The following is a 19,613-nucleotide window of genomic DNA, read 5'->3' as shown; positions in this document are numbered from 1 at the left end:
TTTTGCTAGAAAATGTCCCTCTTATCACTAAAGACACAAGCACACTAACATACGATTATATTTAAAATATTAGCACCTTAAAGACTTGAAAAATATGTTAATGTTTTTAATAGTCCTTTAGCACACTTCTCATACTTCCCCATAAACACTTATGGAGCCGTCCTAACTGCTGACCTTTTCAAGATGGCCGTCCGCGAGTGCCGCCTTTGGGCTCGCGCACCTCCCCAAGATGGCGGCGCCCGAGGCCTGGCGCGCCCGGAGTTGCTGGTTCTGTGAGGTAGCGGCGGCAACGACCATGGAGGCCACGTCCCGGGAGGCGGCGCCAGCGAAGAGCTCGGCCTCGGGCCCCAGCGCTCCCCCCGCCCTGTTCGAGCTGTGCGGGCGGGCGGTGAGCGCCCATATGGGGGTTCTGGAGAGCGGGGTGTGGGGTAAGTCGCGGGGTGAGGGGCTACCTCTGGCAAAGAGCGGGGGCGGCCCAGCAACTAGGGGGGTCGGGGGGGGGGCGAGGCCGAGAGGCCCGGGGCAAGGCCCAGCCTGGGACACTGAAGGCCGAATTGTTGGGTCGGAGCATGAATTCTGTGACTGTCAGTGCTGGACAGAGTAAAGACCAAGACTAGATAAGCAAGTATACTCGCACCGCGGCCCGCCCGGGGGTCCGACAGTGAGGCCAGGAGGCCCAGTCCGGGGTACCTCGGGCAGGGCCCGGGCGACTGAGGCTGGAGTGGCAGGCCGTAGCCTCAGGTATCGAACTGACATTTGGCTGGGCCGGGCTGCAGCGTCTCAGATGTGAAAGTGACAGGCAGGGATGGCCCAGCTACTGGGAATAGGGACCGAGGTTGGCAGGCCCGGCCAGAGGCACGGAGGCCAGGCCCGGCCACCTAAGCTGACTAACCGCCCGGGGCTTCCCGTATCCGCTGGACACACGGCGGTGCTGGGGCTTTGGAGAAATCGCCGGCCGGAGGCGGGGCAGCCGATGGAGAGCAAGGCCAGGGGCTGGAGGAGAGGCCAGAAGGCTCGTGGCGCGCGGCCTGTCTGACGACTCGGGCCTTGCTGCCCAGCTGTCCAAGTCAGTGGCCGGCCGCCTCGGCGGTGAGTGCCGGAGGCCGCAGCTGGGCCCGAGATGCATGGAAGAGCAGAAAGCAGGTGCAGGGAACCGGAGCGGTACGGCAGTGCGGAAGACCCGCACCGCGGGCCCGCGAGGCCCCAACCGGGAGTACGACTGGCTCCGGGGGTGTCCGGGCCGGACAGGCCGTAAGGGCTGGAGTGGGAGGGGCGCATGGCGGCCAGGAGGCCTCGGTCAGAACGATAGCAAACGGGGATTCGGTCTCTAGGGCGGTCGGGCCGAACATCAGACGAGCGTACGGCGAGGGTGAGGGCAATAGCTAGCCTGTGGCTGGTCAGGGAAAGGAGGCCTGCATCCCACCGTCACGGGGAGGCCAGGCTGTGGCGAGGATCCTGCTGGCTGCGGCCTGGCAGCTGGGGGGGGGGGGTGAGTAGGTCGTGAGAGAACTGAGGTCCAGAGAAAAAGGGGAAAGTGAGGATTCTACGATGCATCGGGGACAAGGAGGCCCCAGGCCTGACAAATGGGTGGTGTGAGGGAGTGGGGTTAAGACCAAGGGTGAAGTGGGGCGAGATTGCAGGATAGGCCCCGTGCAGGGAGCCGCTGGAGAAGAAGGTGGCAGGACTGGAGGCTCCAGGCCTTGGAGTCGGGGGAGGGGAGTTCCAGGAGGCAGCCTGGGGATGGGGGTGGCAGGCTGTGTCTTTGCCTGGACAAGGCCCCGAGCAGGTCAAGAGTGAAAGTTTACCGCCCCAGGTTGGGGGTTTGTGTTACTGCACATCATCACAAGGTAGTGTGCGGAAAAGGCCCTGCAGTTTGGAAAATCCAGGCTCCGGGATAAGCCCTAAGGCCTTGGAGAGTGATCAAGCAGGCATTGGTGGTAGGTAGTAGATGAGGGCCACCTATACTGAGGAGGCCCAAGCCCTTGTAGTAGTAGGGGACAGGGGACTATTAGAAGTGGGGAAGGGGGGGGACTGGGGATTTAGCTCAGCGGCATAAACGCCTGCCTTGCAAGCAGGCAGTCGTGGGTTCGATCCCTGGTACCAATAAAAACGAAAAAGACAAAAAAAAAAAAAAAAAAGAAGTGGGGAAGGGAATTGTGGAGACCTTGTGGCAGCATTTGGAATAGGAAAGCCAATCCATGAGGAATAGGAGAAAAGTGTCTGTGAAGTTGAGCAGAAGCTCAGAAAAGTTCTGGAAACATGGAAGGTAGGGGGCGCCTGGCTGTATTCACCTGGAGTTTCTGGGATGCTGCTCCCAGCTAAAAGGGGACAGGACTGGGTATGGCCTCCAGTTGGGAGGAGGAAGTACTAAAGAAAGGTATAGGCTGGAAAAAAGCAGAGAAAAACCTGTCTAAAAAGAATACAGAGGACTGGACATGGTGGTGGTGAACTATATAGCGAGATCCTATCTCAAAAAAAAAAAAAAAAAAAAAGAGAGAGAGAAATTAAGAGTAGTTTGTTGGTAGTAGGGGCTGAGAATTTTTGTGGTTGTCTAAACCAAGGGAAGCAAATTGGAAGAAAAGAGGGTAAGGCTCTGGAAGTATTTTCTGTATTGACTCTTCACCTTTGCCCCTACCACCACCACCACTGTAGTATATCATACCTCTACCATTATTGCTGGCTGAGCCTCCATCCAGATTGATAAAACAGGAGAGAAAGAGCTCCTGTGGACCTAGACCAAGCAGCCACACAGAATAAGCTCAGTTAACTTAAGACCTTTTAGGAGACAGCCAAGTAAAAAGTGCTGCTAAATAGTGCTATTTTGGAGAAAGGTCTCAATGTGTACTACTAGGAAAGGCTTCCTGGGGATAGAGAATTAGCACTACTTTGTGTAGGAGGTTGGATGGGAAGAATGAGTAGAGGTAGAAGGAAAAAGACAACAAGGGGAAAAAATTTTATTTTGTTTTTTTGAGACAGGTTCTCACTAAAGTCCAGGCTGGCCTCAACCTCACTATGTGAGATCTAGCGCAACAATGAAACTTAAGTAGGATAAAGTTTATTATATCTTGAAGGTCAGGATGAGGAGTTTGCACTTTATCTTAAATGCAGTAGTAGGTCTTCTAAAGGGCTTTGAGGAGAATGTCATCAGCAAGAACAGTATGCAAAGAGACTGAGATCAAGGAGAACATTAATCTAGATGATAGGTGATAGGGCCTACATTAGTATAATAGCATAAAGAACTAATACTTTCATTCAGCAGGTACATTGAATACAGAATTATACTAGATTTTTAAACTCAAGATTCAGTTGTCCCACAAGTAAAATAAAGGTAGATTGCAAAATAGGAATTTTTCTATACGTCAAGATCTTAGACTTCTTAATAAGATAGAGATGCTATTTTTTTTTTTTTTTTGTCTTTTTCATTTTTATCGGTACCAGGGATCAAACTCACGACTGCCTGCTTGGAAGGCAGGCGCTTATGCCACTGAGCTAAATCCCCAGCCCCTAGAGATGCTATTGACAGGATAAACATGTATTCAGTGAACCTATTGTGACCAAGCATTGTCTTAACCAAATTACTAGCATGCTCTCCTTTAAGCTTCACAATGTAATCATTTTATCAGGAGGTAGTCATTGCTGTCTGCATTTTTAAACTGAAAAAACTGAGGCTTAAAAAGGTTAAAGAGGGCCTGGAGATTTAGGTCAGCGACATAAGCACCTGCCTGCCAAGTGCGAGGTTATAAATTCAATCCCCAGTACCAAAAAAAAAAAAAAAAAAAAGATTAAAGAATCTTTCTGAGCTGAGAATGTAGCAAGCACGAGGTCCTGTGTTCAATTCCCAGTACCAAAAACAATTTTTTTTTCTATGCACTCACAATTAACTAAGTGATCAAGCAAGACTTCATTCAGATTTGTCCAACTCTGAAGACTAAACCCTTTAGCTACAATACTATAATCCCTCTCAGAACTAAAAAGGTAAGCTAAAGCTGGTTTTGTTTTTTAAGATATAGTAAATTTAAAGTATACAGACTAATTGTTCCTATTCTTTATAGAAAAGTACTAGCTCAGTGCTAGCCCAGTACATAAAAGTGATCAGAATATGGGGAAGGAATTCAGAAAGGCTTAATAAAAGGTTTATTAAGGGGCTAAAGGTTTAACTCAGTGGCCTAAGCAACTGCCTAGCAAGTGCAAGGTCATAAGTTTGATACCCAGTACCAAAAAAAAAAAAAAAACAGTTTATTATAGTTGAAAGATGAGTGGTTGACATGCCAAGAATGTTACTGTTCTAGAGAACAGCAACAATGGCAGAAAGAAGCATATGTTAGGTAAATAAGAAAGTTTAGTGTTTAAGTATAGAAGAAAAAAGGTAATATGATGGATTAAGATGCTTTTATAAAACAGATTTAGTAAGATCTTTTTAATGGAGAATGATTTATTATGAGCATGTCACCTGTTTTTGTTTTTTTTCCGTATGTCACCTTGTTTTATGGGATTGTCGCACCCTTACCCCTGAAATTCCAGCTACCTACTAACTGAAGTAGACCAAAGTTTGGAACAGATTTCTGTTAACTTCTCTAGGTTACATTTGTCAAATGAGAAATCTACCCTTCTATTTTCCTTTCCAGTAGAATATATAATTCTTGGAACCCTTGGTGGGGAAAGTAAGCTTTGTGTTTTGGTTTTTGTAGCCCTCCCAGGCCCAATACTCCAAAGCATCTTACCTCTGCTCAATATATATTACTTGGAGAGGATTGAGGAAACTGCCCTCAAGAAAGGTGAGTGAGTTTCTATTTCTCGATTATTGTGAGGAAGGCACCAAGATGTTCTTCAGGTAAATATTGCACTTGATGCCTGCATAGAACTTCATACTTTTTAAAAGGTATCCTCCTACCTACTTTCTTATATGATTCCCTACAGTGTCCTATAAAACATCAAGCAACAATCATTATTATTCTGATAAAAGTGAGAAATTGGCATACCATAATAGCAAAGCCAAAACTAGAACCCAGATCTTATGCATCTTGGTTTATGTTTTACCAACCTACTTCTCTTTACTCTTTTTACAATCTGTTATAGCTGACATTTATCTAATCCTAATGTGCTAGGCATTTTCCTGGATATTTACTCAGAGAAATTTACAAACTCATTTAATCCTTTCAGTCACCCTAGGAGATAGTTATTATTAACTACATTTTACAGATGAAACTGAGATAGAGAAATTATTTAACTTGTCTAAGATTAGACTATAGGTTTTCTGATATTCAAATCCTTGTAGTCTGTCTTTAGAGCTAGGCCCACATTGTTCCTGTGAAGCCAGAGGACAAGATGAAAGGCTGATATACTTCACTAATGATGACCAACAAGCAGCAAAGTAAGTGTGATATTCTCCCTACAGGCCTCTCCACTCAGGCTATCTGGCGCCGACTCTGGGATGAGCTGATGAAGACAAGACCTTCCAGTTTGGAAGTAAGTTTAAGGTACCAGGTAGAACTCTAGCCTAATCTTGCACAGTGAAAGCAGGAATAGCACACAAATACAAGCTGGAAACTGGTAAGATACAGGGGCAGTAATGGAATGGATTTGGGAGGAGGTGCTGGCCCATTTGGCATTTGTAACTAACTTATTTGCTCACATTTTCAGGGGCCACAAAACAGCGAAGGGTATGATCACAATGAATAGCAGAGCCAGAATTCCTAGAATTCTTGATAGAGTTGGAGCAATGCTCAAACCTAACAAAGAGTAATTAACTTAACAAAGAGTAATTAAACCAACTCTTCATGAAGTTCAAAAATTTGAGTTACATGACTTGTAGGTAAAGGGGTCCAGATTAACAGTGGCTTATATAAAAAAGATTTAGGCCAGATGTGTTGGCACACACCTGTAACCTGGCACTTGGGAGGCTGATGAAAGAGGATCACTGAGTTCCAGGCCAGTTTGGGTTACCTAGTGAGTTTAAGGCCAGCCTGAACAATAGTGAGAACCTAAGCTATATGAACTAATATAATATAGGCTGAAAGACAAGAGGGATAGTAGTTCTACCTGGCTCTGCAGTGATTAGGTTATATATTCCTGGAACATGGAGAAAGAAGTCAAAGCCACAACACATGAATCACATTTGGAAGATGAGAAGTTACTCCTAAAAGAGACAACTTGGGAAACATGAACTGCCTTGAAATACATGAATGGTTGTTAGATGAAAAGAGGGATTCATAGATTTGTTTTGGGTGGAAGCTAGAGGAAGATACATTTTTGCTAAACTAAAGGTAAAACTTTTAAACTTTATGATTGGTAGTGATGAAACAAGTTTAATTCCAGAGGTAATATACTTGCCACTCATTATCAAGTGTTCAAAGAGAGTCTAGATAACTACTTGATAAAAGGGTGTTATACAGAGAGAATTCAGCATTGTAAAAGGGGCTCAACAGGATGACATTAGGGCTCCCTTTAGCCATAAGTCTAACTAGTCACTAATTCAAATATATATCACTGAAGCTCTTATTTAAGTAGAATTTAACTATTCCATAATTAGGTGACAGGACAGATTTAGTTCAATAAACACTAACTAAATCCACATACCACATTTTATACCAGATATCTGAAGTACATGCACACTCCCTAATCTTAATTTACCAATTAAACGAGGAGATCTACAAATAGATTTTCAGTGATGATAAGTGGTGTAATAAAGGCAAAGGGAGGGAAAAAGAAGCAAGAAAGTCTGTTTTAGGAAGTATATTTGAGCTGGGTTATAGTAAATGAGGCCAAATGAACAAAGAAAAAAAGATTTAACTGGAGATTTAATTCTAGTGATACACTGGGTTTAGTAACATTCAGTCCCATATCCTTGAGCTTTTCCACTTCCAGATCTCAACTGTAGCCCTTGAAGTTCAAAGTGAGGATACTGAGACCCAACAAAATCCTCAGACATGAGGCCTTATGAGGAAAACTGGATGCAAGACTATTAGAAAAGAGTAACAACTTTTTGCTATCTTTAAAGAAACATCAGATTTATTTTGTCCCTGTATTTCACAATCAGCATGGTTCACCAGAAAGTGACAAAAATTATAGTTATCTATCCCTTGGAGAAAACTAACTTTGTCCAGTGTTATCTCAAACTTTCTAAACAAATTTTGTTACCTTGTTATCTTAGTTCAAAGCATTTCAGAACATTGGGTGGCAAAACACTGACTTAGAATATTATCTACTCCAATTGTTTTCTTTTGCTTCACACTTTTGTAACATAATACCGTCATCTCAGCTGTGCATGGTGGTAGCTCACGCCTATAATCCCAGCACTCGAGACCTGAGGCAGGAGGATCTTGCAAGTTTGAAACCAACCTGAGCTACAAAGTGTGCTCAAGGCCAACCTGAACTGCATAATAGAGACCCTATCTCAAAAAGACAAAAAACAAAACAAAACAAAAAAACCTATCATCTCACAATTCACAAGTACTTATTGAAGCGCATGGTGTATAGTTTAGTGATAGAACATTTGTCTAACATGTGAGACCCTTGGTTCCATCCACAGGACTACAAAAGAAAAGAGGGGGGAACACCCATTTATTGAGTTCCTGCTCATTTCCAGGCACTATGCTAGGTTCAAGAGATACTGCTTATTTCTTTTCTTTTTTTTTTTTTTTTTGTCTTTTTCGTTTTTATCAGTACCAGGGATCGAACTCACAACTGCCTGCTTGCAAGACAGGCGCTTATGCTGCTGAGCTAAATCCCCAGCACCTGAGATACTGCTTATAAACCAAGAGTATTTCAAACATTGTGATACTGGTGTACATGAGTTTTATATAACACAGTAGGTATTCATTCCAGTGACAAAGCAGTGGGGAAGTAAAGGATGATTTAATAAATGATCATATAGCAATTGGTTAATCATTTGAAAAAATAAAGAGAGCTTTACTTCACAATATGCCCAAGCAAATTTTTTTTTTTTTGTCTTTTTGAGATAGGATCTCATTATGCAGTTCAGGCTGGCCTTGAGCTCACTTTGTAGCTCAAGCTGACCTCAAACTTGCAGTAATCCTCCTGCCTCAGCCTCCCAAATGCTGGGATTACAAGCGTGTGCCTCAACACCCCTGCTCAAGCAATTTCTGTATGGATTAAAGATTAAATTGTAACAAGTAAAAATATAAAACTAGAAGAGAATAAAAGTGACGATAGTTAATCTCAGAATGGAAAGAGTGCTAATTATTAATGAACAAACCAAAGAAGAAAATGTAGGGCTGAAGATTTAGTTCAGTGGTAGAGCATTTACAACAGGCCCTGAGTTCTATCCCCAGCACTATAAAGAAAAAAGAAAAAGCACATATGTGCTTATTTAACTATAAAAACTAAAAAACATATATACAGGACACCAAGGCAGTAGGATGCAAGTTCAAGCCCAGGCTGAAGTACATAGACCTTGTCCCAAAAAAACACTGCCAGCCGCACTTGGGAGAGTGAGGCAGGAAGATCACTGAGTTTGAGGCCAGCCTGAACTGCAGAGTGAGACCCTATCTCAAAAAACAGCAACAAAGACATATAAGCTGGGAGAAAATATTTGCAAAACAAAAGAGTATGAATAAGAAAAAGATGAACATTCTCCTAAAATTAAATGGAGATTTGGACAAATCACAAATATATAAAAATCTCCAATAAATTGAAAAATGTTTCAGTCAGGCATGATGATGCATGCCTGTAGTACCAGTACTCAGGAGGATGAAGCAGAAGGATCACTGAGAGTTTATGGGTAACCTGTACTACATAATGAGCTCGAGGCCAGCCCTGATGATGTAGGAAGACTCTGTCTCAAAAAACAAAAAATAGCCAATAAAACAAATTCTTTAAAGCCCTGATTTAAGCCCCAGTATCACCAAAAAGAAAAAATTGAAGCCAATTATGATGGCACATGCACTTAAGAGGCTGAGCCAGAAAGATCTTCAATATGAAGTCAGCTAGGAGCTACATGCCAAATTCAAGGTCAGTGTGGACTCTATATATAGTGAGACCAAAACCACAAAATTGAAATATTCATAAAATACATTTCTAGATGTTTATTATAGCAAAGTTTAATATCAAAAGGCCAGGGCCAGGGATACAGCTCAGTGGCACAACACCTGCCTGGCAAGTATAATGTCTTGAGTTCAATTCCAGGTACCCTCCCACCTGAAAAAAGGCCAGAAATAATATTCAATATTAAGGGGATTGTTAGTGTGGTAATTAGGGCCAGGGATTTAGCTCAGTAGCTCAAGCACTTGCCTGGTAAGTGTGAGATAGTGAGCTCAATCTCTGGTACAAAAAAAAAAAGGTAATGCTCTATGTTTTCAAAATAATATTGGAGCCAGATGTGGTGATGCACAACTGTCATCTGAGCACCCTGGAGGCAGGAGGATCATGGTGACTTCAAGGCCAGACTGGGCTACAAAGTGAGCTCATAGCCAGCCTGAACTGTATATTGAAAGCCTGTCTGAAAAAGACAAATAAAAATTATAGACCAGTCTCAAAAAAACAAAAACATTTAAATCATGGCAGTACAATGTTCAAAAAGCCCAGCATTTGAAATTGTTCAACACTGTCTCCATGTTGGAAAAACAAATATATAGCCATTGACATGTACATATGCATACATACTCCAGTGTTAGTTTACATGTGAGTTTTGCTTTGCCTCAGCTTTCTGAACATAGTATTTCTGCAATACATAATTTGTGAATAGTTTCTGACAAGTATCTAGCTAGGTATGATGGCACAAACCTATAGATGATACAGGAGGATCACTTGAGCAATACAGCAAGACCCTATCTCAAAAAGAACTATCTTACCCTCTCTAGCATGTACACACTTTCCTTTGCCCCACCACTTTCTGAACTGCCACCCATTGGAATTGAGCCATGAACAGTGTTGGTGGGCAAATGTCATTTCACCTCATTGGCAGTGTTTCATTTCCCCCCCTACCTTTATGTAAAACAAAGTGCTTAAATCACCCTACAGCCCTCATTGATAGGGTAGGCCTACAACCCCCGTACTCTGGAAGCTTGAGGCAGGACCATCACTTACTTGCGCCCTACCTAGGCAACTTAGACCCTGTCTTAAAAAGGGCTAGGCGTGTAGCTCAGTGTGTAGGCTCTGGTTCAATTCCCACTACTGGGTGTCATAACTTCACAACACTTGGTACTGTTATTGTTTTCACTTTATAGATGATGAAACTGAGGCAAAGAGATGTGAAGTCTCCTTATAGTTACAGTTAGTGAAAGGCAAATCCAGGATTCAAATGAAAGCAGTCTGGTTTTAGAGCATACATTTGTGGTTATTGTGACATGCTGCTTACTGTCACTGACACACTGGAGTGTTTAACTTAAAACATTTTCTAGATGTGTATGTGGCCAAAATATCCATAGCAAAAGTACTAGAGATAGGATCTAAGACAGGATACTGCCTGTACACAAAATTGAACAATGAGACAGATGTGAACACCTGAAACCCTAGCACTTGGGAGGCTGAGGCAGGAAGGTCACCAGCTTAAGACCAGCCTGGGCTACATAGTGAGTTCAATGCCAATGAGAACTACATAATGATACCCTATCTCAGAAGAATAAAACTGAACAGAGGAGCTGGGGATGTAGCTCATTGGTAGAGCACTTGCCTGGCACCACCAAGGACCTGGGTTAATTTCCAAGCATTATAAAATGCTGAGCAGAGCTGAGTGCAAGCTATTTTTTCATTTCCCCAATGCCCCTCTGCTAGGAATCTAGACCCTTCTATGCTTCTTCCAGGTAGCTAAATCATGAATACATTTTTCCTAATTACTATCACAGTAGGCAGAGGCTAGGGAAAAGCTAGGGAAAAGGGAATGCTACTTTTGACTGAGGAAGGTAAGAGCAAACTCCTAAGACCCTCAGGTGTAGCTGACATGGTGGTGCTGCCTGTCATCCCAGCACTCGAGGCTGAGAGAAAACTGCTTAGTTTGAGGCCAGTTTGGGCTACACAGCAAGACCATGTTTCAAAAAACTATAGTGTTTTAACTTGCACTTACTTGATATTTGCCACAATCCTGTGAAGCAGGCAGTATTAACCATACCTTACAGAAGGAAAAAGGTCCTAAGCACAGTGCAGAGGTGGGACCAATCCTGAAGTCTCCTGTTGTATCTTACGTGATGTGGACTGAAAGGTGCTTTTAAGCTGGGCATAGTGGTGCACACACTCAGGAAGCTGAGGTAGGATTGCTAAGTTCAAGGCTAGCCTGAACTACACAGTTCTGTCTCAAAAAAAAAAAAAACCCAACTTTAAAAAAAAAAGCCCTCCATGAAATTGTTATGTGCAATAAAGGTTGAAAGTCCACTGCATTCAGAGTTCCAAATATATCAGGAATGATGACATTATAACTTACCTTAAAGAAAACAAAGATTTGGTTCATGTTCCCTAGAATTCTTAATAGAAGACACACTTAGGCAAAGAAACCAAACTCCATGGAATAGTGTACCACCTTAGACATAAACAATATTAGAGAAGCACCAACAAGAAACAGCCTTCTATGACTCACCAGGAAATCAGTTTAGTCCACCTGCAGAAATCATTTCTAAAAGATGTATGAAAGGACAGAAGAAAGGTTTGGGTCAGCAAGGTGACCAGCTTGGCCAGATGAAAGCATTCCCATGTGGGAAATGGCCCATGTGGTGGCACACACCTCTGTCATAGAAGGATCACAAGTCCCAGCCTGATGTGGACAACTTCAGTGAGACCAGTGTCTCAGAACTAAGCACATGTCTGTAGTCAAGCACTCTGGAGGCTGAGGCACAAGGATTGCTAGTGTCTAGCTAGCCTGGGCCATCAAGGTCAGCCTGAACTGCACAAGGAGACTCAAACAAAATGGCTGAGGATGTGGCTCAGTACAGAGGTCTGGGAACACCCACCTCCCATCTAAGAGAGTGCTTCTCAGGTAATGGAGGCCATCTTGTGAAAGACTGCTGCGAGGTGGAAGAAATTCAAGCTAACTCTAGACTGTGGGGAGACAGAATGAATGTTTGAAGCAGAATTACTTTATGAAAGGAGTGTTACAAGAACTTCAGTGGATGAGTAAAGAGGAGGAAGAGGAGAGGAAAAGGACAACTGTCAGGAAGCTAAGAAATAATACTGTGAGGTCTTAAGGGGTTAAAAAGTTGACATCAGGTTCTGGAAAAAGTACAGAATTTGCAGCAGCAACTCATTTGTGAGTGACATGGCAAAAGAATGGTCCTGAGCTCAGTTATCTGGGTTCAAATCTTGACTACCATTTACCTGTGTGATAACTTGTGTCTTTTTTCAAATTTAAATCTTGTCAGCTTAGTAAAAAAGTTTGACAACACTGAGAATGAGAAAGTGATTCTTGGACTGGGTGTATGTTTAGTGAAGTGCTTGCCTAGCATTCTAAGGCCCAGGGCTCAACTCCCAACACTGGGAGATGGGGAGGTATGGGTTTTCCACTCTTCAGAAGCCATCAAAGAGCTGGGGATTTTAGTTCAGCACTTGCTGAACCTTGGCAAGCACAAGTTTGAGAGTTTGATCCCCAGTATCAAAAAAAAAAGGATTCAGAAGACATTAAAAATAACCTGATAGCTCAGCGGTACAGCACCTGCATGGTAAGCATGAGGTGTCGAGTTTGATTCCTAGTACCTAAAGAGTAGAATAAAATTCTGCAATTGACACATTTTCTGCCACATTTCTCAGGCATGCACAATATAGTGCTGCCCTACAGAAAGGAAAGCTACTGCTTGGGTACCTGTTTCTTACCTGTAAAATAAGGCTGCCAATAACATACACCTCAAAGATGTAAGGCTTAAATGAATTTGCATAATTTAGTATGTTGTCTGACCATGAGTGCTCAGTAAATAGCTTCCTATTGGTACAAAGAAAAAATGGGACACAGGAAATGGAGGATAATAGCTATCTGGCGTGTTGTTTACTTTCAGAGTGTGACCTGTTGGCGAGCCAAGTTTATGGAAGCCTTTTTTTCCCATGTTCTACGAGGTACCATTGATGTGTCTTCTGATAGGCGCCTTTGTGACCAGCGCTTCTCACCTCTTCTGCATAGCTCCAGACATGTCCGGCAACTCACCATCTGCAACATGCTGCAGGGTGCAACAGAGTTGGTGGCTGAGCCCAACCGCAGGGTTCTGGAGACCTTGGCCAGTTCCCTGCACACCCTCAAGTTTCGCCACCTACTGTTCTCTGATGTGGCTGCTCAGCAGTCACTGCGGCAGCTGTTGCATCAGCTCATTCACCATGGCGCCGTCAGCCAAGTGTCGCTGTACTCCTGGCCTGTGCCTGAGTCAGCCCTTTTCATCCTTATCCTTACCATGAGCGCTGGCTTCTGGCAGCCAGGCCCTGGTGGGCCCCCCTGCCACCTCTGTGGAGAAGCTTCCCGAGGCCGGGCCACATCCCGAGATGAAGGGTCACTGCTGCTAGGCTCACGCCGGCCTCGTCGGGATGCTGCTGAGCGCTGTGCTGCAGCCCTTATGGCTACCCGGAGGAAGAGTGAAACCAAGCAGATGCCCAGAGCAACACCCACCACTCGAGTGACACGCCGGAGCACACACGAAAGCCTGACAGCAAGTGGAACAGACCCTAAGAGGGGGCTGCACCCTCCGGTCACTTCTCATGAGGCTTCTGGTACCAAGCGGCCACCTTCTACTCTGGCTACCACCTCTTCTGCCTCTGCCTCCTCTTCTACATCCTCATCCAAAAGGGCTTCAGCTAACTCAGCCCCACAACCTAAGCCCTTAAAGCGTTTCAAACAAGCTGCAGGGAAGAAGGGTCCTCGTGTCCGTCAGGGATCTGGTGCAGAGTCTGAAGATCTGTATGACTTTGTTTTTATTGTGGCTGGTGAAAAGGAGGATGGTGAAGAGATGGAGATCGGGGAAGTGGCTTGTGGAGCTTTGGATGGCTCAGATCCCAGCTGCATGGGGCTTCCAGCCCTGGAAGCCTCCCAGAGATTCCGCAGCATCTCCACTTTGGAGCTATTCACAGTTCCCCTCTCCACAGAGGCAGCTCTGACACTGTGCCACCTGCTGAGCTCCTGGGTGTCTCTGGAGAGCCTCACACTCTCCTACAATGGTGAGCACCCTTGAGGGGCACAATTGGGCTTGGATCTCCCAACAGCACTGTCCTGAGAGGGGAGCTGGGAGTATGATCAGGAAGCTGGAGATGTCCTATGCCTCACAGGGCAGGACAAAAAGCTCACAAAAAAGCAGCCATCAGTGTCAGGAGAGGAACTCAAGTTCCATAGGCTAGATTGATAGAAGCAGAAGTTCCTTAGAGGCAGTGAAATAAGTCAACAAGTTACACAAGGGTAAGTGAACAGTATCATATATGCAGTCCCAGACAAGACTGGGGTTAAATCCGACTAGATCAGTGGTGGCAGACCTACAGCACACGTGCCACAGAGGGCTGTTTGTGTCACTAAAAAGGTTTACCGTTACTGCATTAGACTTACATCAAGACAGCTGTCCAGATGAAGAGGTATGGAACTTTAAAAGAAAAATTAGATCAGCAACTTGCAAGACAGGTCTGTCTGTCTTTTCCCCCTCCTTGCTCCCAGCTAGCAAAGCTTCATTTCGGGTAAACCCAAGCAATCTGCCTAAGTTGCTAAGTACTGTTGCAGAAAATCACATAGCTGTGCAAACATTGCCTATAATACATTCAGGGTCACCAACCTGTGTTTGCAACATCAGTTCCCATTCCTACTCTGTCATTTCCAATCCCATTTTCTTTTCAGCAAATGACCTGTTTCTACTTCACAAATAAAGTAGAATCATATAGGAACTTGAACTTTTTAACCAGCCTATCAATAGTTTCTCTTTCACAATGGAGATCATCTTATATCCAAGGCAAATTTTTCCATTTGTGCTCTAGATCCATACTTCCTTAGTAATTACTTTTATATACTCCTAAGTATATATGGCATATTTTGTGTTCCTAATATATTAGCATGATAGTGCATGCCTATAATTCTACTATTCTGGGAGGCTGAGGCAGGAGTATTGTAAGTTTGATTTCGGCCTGGACAACTTGGTAAAAAAAATTTTTTTTTTTGGAGACAGCCTTGCTATGTAGTTCAGGCTGGGTTGGAACTCATAGTAACCCTGCTGCCTCAGCCTCCCAAGTGCTGAGATTACTACCATGCCCAGCCAAAAATAATGTTTAAAAAGAGTAGAAGAGGGACTGGGGATTTAGCTCAGCGGCATAAGTGCCTGCCTTGCAAGCAGGCAGTCGTGAGTAGATCCCCGGTACCGATAAAAAGGAAAAAGAAAAAAAAAAAAAAAAAAAAAAGAGTAGGAGTGGGAATGCAGGTCCATGTGAAGGCCCTGGGTTCGATCCTCAGTACTATAAAAATTCAAATTGGGTCTCCACCACAATCAGCATCATCTCCCTCTATCCCTTAACTATCCCTTTTCTCCAGTTTTTCACAAATTTATAAGTCATGTTTCACTCATAGCTTGGTAGCCTCATTACTAGATACTATATTTTTTTTAAGATGTCTTAACTGTAGTTCAGGCTGACATGTACTTCTAAATTATTACATCAACTTGGTAGCTTTACTGTGAAAAACTCACTAGTGAGAAATCTTTTTGAACATTACCTTATCTCTTTTCCTATTTTGTTTTGCTTTTTTTTTTTTCCCTTTGGTACCAAGAATCAAACTCATGACCTCACACACTTACACTTACCAGGCAGATGCTGAGCCACTAAGCTATATCCCTGGCCCTTGTTTTGTTTTGTTGAAACAAGGTCTTGCTGTGTGGTCCAGGCTGGCCTCAAACTCGGCCATCCTCTTGCTTCAGCCTCCCAGTGCTAGGATTATAGATATGCGCCACCACTAAATTCTTAAATTCAGTTCCTTAGACCTCTCCTACTTTACACAATAGATTTCACCCATTCCTGTAGCTTCAGTAGCCAACTATGCTAAACTTTCCATTTTATGACATTATCCCACATCTTTTTCCTGAACTCTGATGGATTTATCCAACTGACTACTAGACATTACCCCTTCATAACCTCAAGACTCATGTCTAACCTGGATACATCTTCACTCTACTGATCCTGTTTTCAGTGACATCACAGTTGAAACAGTCACCCAAGGAAACAAGCTTCTGTCTCTGCATCTGTTTAATCACCAGGTCATGTTTTTATATTTTTTCAGATCCATCCCTGTGTCCACATCCTTAATTCAGGCTACCTGTACTCCTTGCCTCAATCCATCACATCAATAGTTCTTCGTGACTCCATCTACAGTATAGCAGAAACACTTTTTAAAAATTTCCATGGCTTCCTTCACTACTTAGTTTACAATAGTCACTCATGTTCTGTCTTCTGCTTCCCTCTATAAGTTGAATGTTTTCCCTCTTAAATTTTACACACTGACCATAACATTTTTCATTTCTTAAAACCTGCCATTCCTCCTCCAAACCTCTATGTCATTTCCTCTATTAGTGATTCTTTTTACTCTAGGACAGCTGGGAAACTTACTGATACAAGCCAGACTGTTAGGTGCTCATCTTCTGTACTTCATTATACTTTGTCTGGTTCCTGTTTTTAATCAGGTAATACAGGCAAGAACATTATGTGCTACTCACTAGTATCTAGCAAAAAACCCTATTTGGTGGGTCCTGGGTAAATTTTGGTTCAATGGACAGGTACCCACATTCCAAGAAGAGATGAGGAATAGGTTCTAAGGTATTTGCCTATGGCATTAATAAGCAACTATCGCACCTTTCTGGATCTATTTAACCTGTGTTGGGGACTGAATCTAGGGCTTTGCACTTGCATATATTTTATCACTAAGCTATCTCACTCCCTCCAGATGTCATTATTTTTCTGCTTCATTCCTACCAACTGAATCTTGAAACATTCCCTCTAGGTCACTGATACTTTAGTTTCCTAAGGCCCCATCTAGATAGATAAAACCGACTACTCATGTCTTCCACTTAAAAATTTTTCCCTACAGGTCCAGCTTCTTGCACTCATGGAAATAGAACACAGGGGGGCTCTACCATAAAGCCACACACACACTTTTTTCTTTTGGTGTACAAGATTTCACATTGAAGTCCATGCTGGCCTTGGACTCACTGTGTAGCTGTAGCCCAGGTTTGCCTCAGACTTAGGGTGATCCTCCCACCTCAGCCTCTCAAGGACTGGAATTACAGGCATGTGCCACCACACTGTTTTTGGGTCAAGGTCTCACTAAGTTGCCTAGGCTTGTTTCAAATTTATGATCCTTAGAAGACCCAGCTTTTTCAGGACACTACGTAGGACTCAGAAATCTGGAGACTTGTGCTGCTCTCTGGGGCTATCCGTCTCCTGATAGCCACATGCTGCCCTACCAAACCTTTTTTATCTTTGGACTGTGCCCTGATTCTTCTTGAGGGCACAGCCTAACACAGGAGGCATCAGAGTATCAGAATATGCTGGTTACCTGAGAAAAAAGCAAGATACAGATGAGTAGTCTAGAGAAAAGTTTTATAAAAACCTGATCAAAGCTCAAGATTTTTCAGTAATCAATAGACATATTTGAAGTTGTCTCTGAATGTTGTCTCCTGCTGACACCCACATGACTGATTTAATCTTTCCTGCCACAGGCCTGGGCTCTAACATCTTCCGCCTGCTGGACAGCCTGAGGGCCCTGTCAGGCCAGGCTGGATGTCGCCTCCGTGCCCTGCATCTCAGTGATCTATTCTCACCGCTGCCCATCCTGGAGTTAACACGTGCCATCGTGCGAGCCCTGCCCCTGCTGCGGGTTCTCTCTATCCGTGTTGACCATCCAAGTCAGCGGGACAACCCTGCTGTGCCAGGGAACACTGGGCCCCCTAGCCACATAATTGGAGATGAAGAGATACCAGGTGAAGCACTGTGTACACACGTCTCTACACCAATATGCAAGTGCACTGGTATGGGGAAGGGAGGATTTCCACTCCAGGTCTGCTTTGATTCATTCCTGGCTCATCTAGAATCTTTTCCTCCTTTAGAGGCTACTGTTCTTTACCATAACCTTGGGCTGGATAAGGCCCATACTACTGTAAGCCTAGAGGGTAACCATAGCAGTTTAGTTTCCATAAGAGGGATCTGAACCTATATCAAATTAGATCCCCTTGCTATGTTCCTATAATTTCTATACACAAATCCCACCATCCTGCTTATATACTCTATATTTGCCTGAGTGATTTAATCTTCCAGGAGTGAAACTTGAGGACAAGGGACCAAATCTCATATTTAGCATTGGATTTCCAGAACCAAACACAGTGACTGACAAGGACAAGTGGATGAATAAATTATTTTTAGCTTATCCCTTAAAGCCAACATTGGAACTTACTATTGGGCATGAGCTAGATAGCCAGCTGGAATCTTCTTTCCCTGTCATATTCAGAAAATTGTCTGGAGCAGTTGGAGATGGGATTTCCACGAGGAGCCCAGCCGGCCCCACTGCTGTGCTCTGTTCTGAAGGCCTCAGGCTCTCTGCAGCAGCTATCCCTGGACAGTGCCACCTTTGCCTCTCCCCAGGATTTTGGACTTGTGTTACAGACACTCAAAGGTAGGAAAAAGTTAGAATGGTGATGGAGGGAAGGAGGGGACCTAGCAGTGTTCCTCGGGAAAGCTAAGGCCCATGTCTGTGGTCTGTGCCTCCTATCCAGAGTACAACTTAGCCCTGAAGAGGCTGAGCTTCCATGACATGAATCTGGCTGACTGTCAGAGTGAGGTGCTCTTTTTGCTACAGAACCTGACTCTTCAAGGTAACTTCCTAATCTCGAACTTGGGGATTGCTGGGTCTTCATTGTGGCTCCACTGCTGTCTCACTGAATGAGCTCTCACTGTTCCTTTCTTCACCATGGTTCCTCAGCTATAAAAAAAAGACATACAATCTACATGACCTTCCTTCTAAAAGTCTGAAACTCAGCTCCTCTACAAGCATGGAAAATTACTCATGTTATAGTACTTCACCTGACATTTTTCTTACCTTTCATGGGCTGGCAGAAATGGTGGTCAGTATAAAACTACAAGCTTCCCTGACTGACTTCTCTGATCCCATCATAGTATAAAATGGTCAGTGGATAGAGTGAATAAAGGATTCATGCAGAAATCCTCCTCCTAGTAATGCTTAGACTCAGTCTTGTATTTCAACCCTGATTCACTTCCAGGATTGCTTAGAATTTTGGCGAGATTCTTTTCAGGCCTAAAAAGTTCAATACCTTACTAAGGATACCTGGGACAGGAGGGGCAGCACCAGCTGCTAATTCAGCCATCCAAAACTGCTCTTAATTTCTCTTGACAGAGATTACCTTCTCCTTCTGCCGTCTGTTTGAGAAGCGTCGAGCCCAATTTCTGCCTGAGATGGTTGCTGCTATGAAGGGCAACTCCACACTGAAGGGCCTTCGGCTGCCTGGGAACCGCCTGGGTGGGAGCCGGACCCCGGGGTGGGAGGGGGGAAAGCCAGGCCTTTGACCTAGAAACTCCCTGGGTAGAGGCATAGACCTCTACACTGGGAAGATGAGAGTTAGAATATAGGCTTTATATGCTGGGGCTTCTCAGCCAGAATTGGATTGGGATACCTTTGTTCCCTATGCTTTGGTGGAGGTAATGGGCACTTCTCCCCTTCTCTT

At 44.0% G+C, this 19,613-nt stretch overlaps 1 protein-coding gene across 3 annotated transcripts in view; it reads left to right on the top strand.

Moving 5' to 3' along the window:
- The first annotated feature begins 214 nt into the window (after positions 1 to 214).
- Positions 215 to 19,613, top strand: part of Lrrc41 (leucine rich repeat containing 41) — a 20,251-nt gene continuing 852 nt past the window's right edge. The window contains exons 1-9 of one of the 3 annotated variants that reach the window (XM_063236396.1): positions 524 to 741; positions 3,887 to 3,975; positions 4,689 to 4,775; positions 5,396 to 5,466; positions 12,933 to 14,076; positions 17,598 to 17,858; positions 18,383 to 18,547; positions 18,648 to 18,746; positions 19,286 to 19,408. In XM_063236396.1, coding sequence (XP_063092466.1) covers positions 5,440 to 5,466; positions 12,933 to 14,076; positions 17,598 to 17,858; positions 18,383 to 18,547; positions 18,648 to 18,746; positions 19,286 to 19,408 — 1,819 coding nt within the window. In that variant the 5' untranslated portion in view covers positions 524 to 741; positions 3,887 to 3,975; positions 4,689 to 4,775; positions 5,396 to 5,439. Of the gene's footprint in view, positions 429 to 523; positions 742 to 3,886; positions 3,976 to 4,688; positions 4,776 to 5,395; positions 5,467 to 12,932; positions 14,077 to 17,597; positions 17,859 to 18,382; positions 18,548 to 18,647; positions 18,747 to 19,285; positions 19,409 to 19,613 lie in introns of those variants that run through there. The other 2 variants (XM_003462487.5, XM_063236397.1) reach the window with 2 other exon arrangements.

The sequence above is a fragment of the Cavia porcellus genome, unplaced genomic scaffold (genome assembly GCF_034190915.1).
Source record: "Cavia porcellus strain 051 isolate PalLab524CR breed Dunkin Hartley unplaced genomic scaffold, mCavPor4.1 scaffold_25, whole genome shotgun sequence".
Taxonomy (NCBI): domain Eukaryota; kingdom Metazoa; phylum Chordata; class Mammalia; order Rodentia; family Caviidae; genus Cavia; species Cavia porcellus.
The sequence above is the reverse complement of the archived record's forward strand: the minus strand, read 5'-3'. Positions and strand labels throughout refer to the sequence as shown.